At 45.1% G+C, this 9,220-nt stretch overlaps 1 protein-coding gene across 1 annotated transcript; it reads right to left on the bottom strand.

The window, feature by feature from the left end:
• Positions 1-6,624: 6,624 nt before the first annotated feature.
• On the bottom strand, positions 6,625-9,207 carry LOC107550303 (uncharacterized). Its single transcript, XM_016231571.1, has 2 exons — positions 8,834-9,207; positions 6,625-8,356 (listed from the first exon to the last, which is right to left on the bottom strand). Exon 2 carries the CDS (start codon positions 7,972-7,974, stop codon positions 6,625-6,627), a length of 1,350 nt encoding a protein of 449 aa, XP_016087057.1. The 5' UTR covers positions 7,975-8,356; positions 8,834-9,207.
• Between the last annotated feature and the right edge of the window lie 13 nt (positions 9,208-9,220).

The raw sequence follows: 9,220 nt of genomic DNA, 5'->3' as shown, positions 1-9,220 counted from the left end.
ATTTGAGATGGAGAATTTTGGCATCTTTGTTTTTTTACAGCCAAACCATTGGTATGGTTATCACCATGTCAACCATTGCAAAAGTGACTCCTGTGTTCCACACACACAGAAGGGATTCACTGCCGCATTTAAATGCAGTCTTCACTCCCAAAACTTTGTAGTGTGTACGTGGCCTACGTGTAGCATGAAAGGCAACAGAATGTTAATTACTTTTTCATGTAATCATACAGCAGCGCCGATATGATAATGTTTACCTTATTATTGATTGAAAGTGTTCTCTGTTCGCTCTTATCAAGGAAAAGTCTTTTATCTTAAACTGTGAATGTTCAGTATTTGTCCTTGAATCCCACTGGACTGTGTTGAGATTTTATCGTAGCATTTCTGTAAGATGTTGTCTTTCCTAAAGAATGTATTCGTTTATGCCAAGTGGTTTATCAATTTACGGGGTTTAATGTTCAGATGGTTACCTTCTCTTGTATTTTCTCTGCCAAATGACTTGTTTTTATTGCCAGTAAATGATAAGGGTAAAAAAAGGACTTTTTCACATCGCAAAGGCTTTTCACCACTACGTTTTGAATGTCTGGCTACTTTTGTGAATGAGGCAGTACAGTATGGGGGTTTATTGGATTTATGAACTATTCCATTACGCTCTTTCCCATCTGTACATTACCAGTAGCTCTCAGCAGGCCACTTCCTGTTCAGCTATTATAACTTCAGCCTGTTACTTTTCCTCACCAGCATCTCTCTTCTTCTTCTTCTGACCTTCACACTTATCATGTGCTATTCACCTCCTGGTGAGTGAAAACCACCATAAACGAGCCACTCGCAAACAAATGAAGGCCAAAGCCTGCTGAAACATACCGCAGCACCCAGCAACACTGATATTACTGCTCCACTTGAAACATGCTCAAGAATGTGATACTGTCAGCAACTCTCTGTCTCCTTTGTGACTCCAGTAATGGTGTATATGGTGTGTGTGCATGCACGTGTGTGGCTGCGTGCACTTTGAATTCAATAAACAGATGATAACGATTAGAAAGAGACGTGTTTATGCTGAAAACATGCCAAACCTTAATTTCATTGTGTTAGTCATTGTGTGATCTATGGGTGTTTTTCTTTCTTTTTTTTTTGGCAGTTTTTGTGCACATGGTGTTGTGGTGGCCTTCAGCATCTCATCTTCTCCCACCAGCAGAGATGTCTTCAGCCTCATTATCACTGCATGCTTTCAAACCCACACTGCAACTGAGCCTCACAATTCTGCAGTTATTCCAGGTATTTGATAAATACAGAATTGCAGAAATTTTATACCCCTTTTTTTTGTATAATTCTCACATCTCTAGGTGAGTTTAGTTATAAAGTAAAGTGCAGTTTTGCAATGTGAGCGCCTAAAGACATAGAGTTATAGTAATATGAATGTATCAACCTTATTTTTCAACATGGAAGTATTTTCTGTTGAATGTCCGAGACTTCCGATTTATTAGCCGCTCGGTAAATAACTAAAGAATATCTTACAAAAACAGTCACTTATTGGGCAGATGTAACGAGTAGATACTCAAGTATCACTCTGATCCGGACGAAAGCGCTGATGCCTTGTCTGGATCACATCCCTAGGTCTTGCCTACCTCCCTCTGACCCGCGATTCCTTCTACCCCTACGCGCAGGCGGGGAAGGAGCACGCGCCGTGACACTAGCCTTCCGTGGCCGTCTCTGATCCTCAGACCGAGACGGACCAGGACCCCTATACTGTTCGGGCTTAGACCTGGACTCTTGCCTCGCCAGCGTCCATTCGCGGTCTATTAATATTTCACACTTCCCAACTGGCTACATTCACCCCCCTGAACTTCACAAAACTAGTCAAAACCTAGTGACTCAATGACACTGGGGGTGTGATCACATCCGACAAAAAAAATCACAGTATCCGTACGCAACATATAAGTTTCCCAACTTACTGAGAGAGCGACAAAAGAAAGTTGGCCAGACTCTCAAGTGTCTGCCCGCAAAAGAAGTGCCATAAACACTACTACAAAGACACTTTAATGATCACCAAATGTATTGTACCCCAGTTGTATAAAACTGACAGGGAATCTATATCCCACACTTAAGAAGCTTTAGACCTGAGAAGGCTGAATGAAGGGCTACGTAGGAGAGTTTTCTGTGTCATAATTTGAATCAGTCTATTAACTGGTTTCACTAATCTGCCAGCCCTTGTTATGACTGGGTGAGCAGTTCCGGCTAGAGGCTGAACAATCTCGCCAGAGACTTCATCAGATGGCATGGACTCTTCTATGTCAAGCTCAACTTCCTCCACATCCATGGTAGAAAGGTCAGACTCAGAGTTCTGAACGGTTTCCCGATTCTCACATCCGTGAACTGATCCATCGGAGACATGCTCTAGTCCTGTTCTAGAACTGGGATCCCTGGTTTCCACTTCCACTGATGTGCTTAATGGACAAGCTGAGGAATGAGCTGACCTAACAATTCCGTTACGAGCATCCTCTGATTCACTCAAGGTAGTGTCAACCACAGACTCATCAGTCTCACAGTCCGACTCGGAGTCATCGAAGCCTGGTTCTACACAGTCCTCCCTCACATCAACAGGTAAGAAGTTGGCTCGTAAGAGCAAGTTCCTGTGAACCACTTTCTCCTGATTGGTCCGAGTGTTCCTCACAAGGTAGGTATGACATCTCGTGTTCACAGATACCACAACATGCAAGGTCGAATCCCATTTGTCGGCTAACTTGCGTCGCCCCCGCTCCCCTTTGTTGGCGAGCAACACATAATCTCCTAACTCAATGTCTCTGCCTCTGACGTCTTTGTTGTAATGTTCAGCTTGTCGTCGTTGACTTGCAGTGTTGTTGGCCTGAGCAAGTAACATAGCTTCTTTGAGATCATCCTTCATTTTTCTCACATACTGGTCATAGTCCGTGACATTGTTATCCCGATCCACGCTCTGGAACATCAAATCGACAGGCAATCTGGGGATTCTACCGTACATGAGAAAAAATGGTGCAAAGCCGGTCGACTCATGGGCAGTACAATTGTAAGCAAACATCAAGGTTTGCAGCATTTGTGGCCAGGCTTGTTTGGCTCTCGGAGGCAAAGCCCTGATCAAATTGCCCAAGGTGCGATTGAACCTCTCAACTTGGCCGTTGCCCATCGGGTGATATGCCGTTGTTCGTGACTTCTGTATGCCAGCAATTTGTAAAAGTTCCTTGATCAACCCGCTTTCAAAGTTCGCACCTTGGTCTGAGTGGATTCTTTGTGGAAACCCATAGACACAAAAGAACTTATCCCATAAGTGACGAGCGACTTGAGCTGCTTACTGGTTCTTGCACAGGAATGCATTCGCCATTTTCGTGAAGTGGTCGGTTACCACTAATACATTTACACTCTTGCCAGAGGAATCCTCAGCACACCAGAAGTCTATGCACACTAATTCTAATGGGCTGGCGGTTTGAATGCTTTCTAGAGGGGCCCTTCCCTCTGGCTCAGGGGTCTTGCTGACTACACAACGTTGACAGCGTCTTACATACTCTCGGGTGTCACTCTCCAACCCAACCCATGAAAATCTCTGCCTAGCCAAAGACAACGTTCTTCCTTGGCCTTGATGACCTGCCTCGTCGTGGATGCCGCACAGAACTACACTGACCAGCGAATCAGGGACTATGAACTGGTAACGTGTAAACCTAGTCACTGGATCCTTGCAAATGCGGTACAGTATATCATCCAAGAGCTTTAGTCTGTCCCATTGCTTCAGCAGTTTCAGAGCCTTGTAAGGTTCCTTGGCTCTTTCTCTCCTAGACGGTCTCTTACCTCGGCACACATAGAAGAGAACTCTTGAAAGCACGCGGTCACTTTCTTGCTTCTCGTGAAGCTCTTTCAATGAGTAAACGGGCAAGGGGTTCTGACCAACTGGTAATGTCTGTTGGGTTTCTTGAGCAAGCCAAGATATAACTCTATTCTGTGCTCCCACTTCCCACTGTGCATGAGCTTCCAAGACAGCAGAAACCTGATCGGAAGACAAGGAACACTGCTCCAGAGGATGTCCAACACACTGGCTGTTTGCGCTGAGCCTAAAGGAGCTCTGTTCGAGCAGATGGTTGTAGGGCTCTGCCACTAGTCTCTGACAAATGGCTGGCGGCTCAATGCATCGGCCACTACATTTTTTGCACCAGGCATATACTTGATGTCGGAGGGGTACGGGGCCCACCTAGCCACCCACCTCTGTTCGCACGCGTCTAGTTTCGGCTTTGTTAGGATATACGTCAACGGATTATTGTCCGTCCAGACTGTAAAAAGATGTCCCTTTAGCCAATGACAAAATTTTTCACAGACAGACCATTTCAATGCAAGAAACTCGAGACGGTGTGCTGGGTAGTTCGACTGAGCCTGTGTGAGCGCCTTGCTAGCAAAGGCGACAGGTCGTGCCTTAGACTCCCCTTTAGGTATTTGAGATAATACTGCCCCTATGCCATCCAAGGAGGCATCTGTAGAAAGAATGAATGACTGGGTGAAGTCAGGGTGAGCCAACACCACATAATTCAGAAGGGCTGACTTGAGCTGTTCAAAAGCTAGAAAAACATTCTCTAGTCCAGTCCGACGGCCTGAGTTTCCTGAAGACAACGCCACCCTTTGAATAGCCCCTTTTTCCCTTGACTGCTGCGGTTAACGTGAAGAGTGGCTTGGCAATACTGGAACAGTTAGGGATGAACCGTTGGTAATACATGACCATACCCAAAAAAGATTTGATCTTCCTTGGTGAAGGTGACACTCCATCCTCCATCATGAGGTCCTTTTCGCTAACGGCGGTAATGGCTGCAATTTTGTCGGGATCAGTTGCGACTCCATTTTCATTCACAACATGGCCAAGAAATCTGACACTCCATCTTAGGAAGTAGCATTTCTTAGGCGCCAACTTCAACCCATGATAACTCAATCTGTCGAAGACCATCTCTAACCTTTCTAAGGCTTTTTGTTCATTGGGAGCCACCACTAGAAGATCATCCAAATAGCACAGCAGAGTAAGGAAGTTTTGGTCTCCAAATATACTCATCATTAGCTGCATGAAGCTCGCTGGGCTGTTGCATAGTCCCTGTGGAAGACGATTGAACTCATATAGGCCTAGAGGCGTGGTAAAGGCTGTAAATCTCTTGTCTTCCTCACACATGGAGATGTTGTAGAAGCCAGATGTGAGGTCCATTGCGCTGAACAATGCATTCCCTCCCAGAGCGGCAAGACAATCAACCTGATGAGGAAGAGGGTGTGCGTCCTTTGTAGTGCGTGAATTCAGCCAGCGATAATCAACACAGATACGGAGGTCGCCACTCTTCTTCCACACGAGAACCAAGGGAGAGGCCCACTCGCTGCTGGATTTACGAATGATGTCTTGTTCTTCCATCTCCGATAATACTTGCCGTAGCTTCTGGTAATGCCCTGGCGGCACACGTCGGTAAGGTAAACGGAAAGGCCGATTGTCAGACAGATGGATGCGATGCTCAAAGTCTTTCGCTCTCCCGCAGTCTAACTTGTGCTTTGAGAATACATGTTCAAACTTCTGGACCAATTGCAATAACTGACCTTTCCATTGAGGTGACACTTCGCAGGAGTCAATGTCTAAGTCACTCAATCCCATCTTCTGCAGAATGTCCTGGAAGTCTGGGTCAGGTGATCCATCATGCAGTGTTTGGCTCAGCGTTTCAACAGTGTTGAAGGGTCGCTCCAAATCCATTTCCAAATCATCCAACGCCACACAAGGAGACACATTGACAACCTTTGAGTTTTTTTTCAGGGTGATGGCCTCGTCATGCGGGTTAAGCATCCTTACAGGTACCCATCTATCAGCAGTCATGGAAACCACCACAATGATACATCCCAGAATGATATCTTTTTTATGGGTCGGCGACTTGGTTGGTTCAATCAACACAGCACTGCCCTCAGAAATAGGCGACGTAGGAGGTAACTTGGCCCACACCAGGTGTTCCTGCTTAGGCAGCAAAGTGACTGCTTGAACCAGTTTGGCAGTTCCTATAATGTCAGGCATCTCATTGCCTCTCCATCTGTTAAGTCCAGAAAGCACGTCAAGGAACTGTTCAGCATCACAATCTTTCGTTGATTCGGGCCTATTTACAACACGCCAGTATGTGGGATTCTGCTTAACCTGGCTCAAGATGAACTTAAGAACGTTGGTGCCCAGTATCAACTCATCTCGTTGTCCTGTAACAACCAGCGTAGGTACACTGACTTCATACTCATACACTCTCATCTTCAGCTGGTACATACACTTCGGCGCACCTTGAACTCCGCCACACCCAACCAGCATAACATTGGCCTGCATCTCGCACTGGTCCAGAAACAACCCTGCATCGAGTAGACGGGACTCTGCAACTTCACTGATGGTGCAGGCCATAGAGCCACTGTCTAACAAGGCTCTTAGAGGCATGCTGTCATTGACTAAAACGTTAGTATAGAAAAGGCTGTCTGCCCGAGCCAAATGGGTCACGTTCTGAAACAAAACCATATTATCACTTGTCACTGACTTACAAGTCGACTCATATATGCTTGACGCATCATCTTGGAGGGTCTGGACTTCTTCACCCACATTATCCCCTCCCGAATGTAGGTGTGTCAGTTTCCCTGAATCTGAGAGCGGCTCCCAGACTCGGCACTTTTCCTAGGGCAATTCCTGCGCTGGTGACCAACTTCCAAGCAGATCAGACATCTCTTCTCTGATATGCAGTGTGACCAGGTGGAATGGGTTCTCTCACTGCAAACGCGACATTTGGATTGACGAGACATGGAGTGCAATTGTGGTCTATTAGGAGCAGCCTGTGTATTAGTGCGGTCAAGCACCCTCTCCAGCATGCTGAGCACTCGCTCTAATGTACCTGTGTCAGTCAAGACAGTATGTGGAGGCGGTGTGGTGATCTCAGGCTTAGTGTTCTGGATACTGGGGATGCACACTGCGGTGTTCACTGCATCGTTGACCACAGTGGTGGCTTCTCCATGGCTGACTGTGGCAGTTGCTACTTGGAACGAACAGACAGGGCGAGAGTAAGAGTGTGGTTTCTTTATTCTCAGCTCCCTTTGATGCTCATCTATCGCTTCCTGAACCTCTGCAGACGACCACTTGGTGATAGGCTTGTACCTGAACACACTAGAAAGCTCAGCATCAGGGCAGGTTCTAATAAACATCATTGAAATTTCCTGTGAAATGTTCTTCATTCGACTACCCTGATTCTGCAAGTGATTATCAGCGATTTCGGCCGCATTACTGAGGCGGGTCCAATAGTCAACGGGGCTTTCTTTGTCATGTGGCAGTGTAGAGTAGAAGTCTGCAAGTGGAAGACAAGACTCTGGGCTGTCACTGAAATAGCGTAAGAGCATTTTGTAAATGGTCTCGGGAGTAACAACCATGTCAGGTGAGGGATTGCTTTTTAGCCCTACTTTGACCATGTTTTTAGCTCTACCCAAAAGATGATTCAAGATCTCATTGGCATGCTTCGCCTTCGGGTGATCGCACTTCTGTAAGTATACCTCCATTAACTCTATCCATTCATGAATAGTATGTTTATCTGTACCATCACCACGGAAAATAGGAGGCCCCCTACTGTCAGATCGTACAATCAGATTCAACCTAGATAAGTCAAGAGTAGTGCTAGCCAGCTCGCTTTTGACTGTCTCAGGGGTAGTCTGATGCCCCAGAGCAGAGGGATTACGATCAGCTAAGAGCCGGTCCAAAATACTATCGCCAATTTGGCTACCTAGCTCCTCAAGAAGCTCTGTTATCTGCAAACGAGAATCATCGTCTATTGGGGCAGGCGTGAATGATGAAGCACCATAATTGACTTTTTCCCCCATTTGCGAAAGGCTAAATTTGACATCGTCAATTTGATCATTTTCTTTATGTCTCGCAACAGCATCTGAACTGCTGAAAACTCTACCCCTCCCCAAGACTGGTGTAGACATGTTGTACATTTTACTTTTTGTACTGATCACTCGCCAAAGTAAATTTATTCAATGTCTTAAAGGTTCAATGTTCGATCCAAAAGTCAATGTCTTAACGATGTTAAAGAACCTGATCGTCACTGCAATGAGGAAACTTCATTAGTTGACGCTGGAAGGCAGGACTCAATCCCCTATTTGACATCTGGCCACAACTGCAACGACCGGCCCGATGAATCCAAGGAGATCACAGCAACAGCTCCACGTGAACGGACAACACCCGGTGATCGGCTGCAGCTGATCAGTTGTATCCAAGAAGGTCACGGCACCAGTTTTATGTAGCAGATCTGGTTCTGTACATAAGGAATTTCACTCGAAACAGCAAACCAGCTTCAAAACGGTTCCATTTATTGACCTGTAACACATGGAACACTTGATAAGAGAAACATCCGTTGCGATAACTCCCGTTAAACACTCGCCAGCATCCATTCGCGGTCTGAGGCTGACATGTTACAATTTATGTTTAACATTGTGTATTACAACAAGGAATAAAGGAATTCAAATAAAATTACTGGTTATATATGACTCTTTGTGTCAACTGTTGTCTCCATATGTATTATTAACCATGAATGGTGTATCAAATTAATGTTCACATGAAACAACATACCAACATTCCCCAAAACATCATACACATTCACAGCGACACTATAGAAATGTGAAATCAATGCATAATCCAAATGCTAAGCGATTAAATGCATTACAACATAAAGGGGAAATAGAGAAAATAGTATTGATAATTAACAAACACATTCAGAATTAGTCCAGAACATTAGGAACCTAATTCCACCAATTCTATAATTTTATACAGTTTGAGTTAAAGAACTGAACATACCTGTAACACATGGAACACTTGATAAGAGAAACATCCGTTGCGCTAACTCCCGTTAAACACTGTGCACAAACCATGAGATTGTTTAGCGCCACGTGCGTCAGACAAAAGTCGCATAAAACTCAAAAATAACCAATACATGAAAATACATTTGTATACTTGACTCATACCACATTCCGTTTTATATTTGATGGATTTTGACCAAATTAATACTTTTAAACATACCAATAATAACTGGGAGAAGAGAAGGGAAAATGTGCGTCTTGCCTCGCCAGCATCCATTCGCGGTCTGAGGCTGACGCAACTCACGCACTCCCCAAAAGCATAGCACGCAACACGGATAAGTGTCCCATTTGAACAACCACCATAATTAATAGTTCCTACTCACAT

This window comes from Sinocyclocheilus grahami, unplaced genomic scaffold, assembly GCF_001515645.1.
Source record: "Sinocyclocheilus grahami isolate Dianchi unplaced genomic scaffold, SAMN03320097.WGS_v1.1 scaffold395.1, whole genome shotgun sequence".
Lineage (NCBI taxonomy): Eukaryota > Metazoa > Chordata > Actinopteri > Cypriniformes > Cyprinidae > Sinocyclocheilus > Sinocyclocheilus grahami.
This window is presented reverse-complemented; position numbering and strand designations above follow the sequence as displayed.

Excerpts from the sequence above, each read along its gene's own strand:
- LOC107550303 (XM_016231571.1), bottom strand. The coding sequence starts at position 7,974 with ATGTACAACATGTCTACACCAGTCTTGGGGAGGGGTAGAGTTTTCAGC.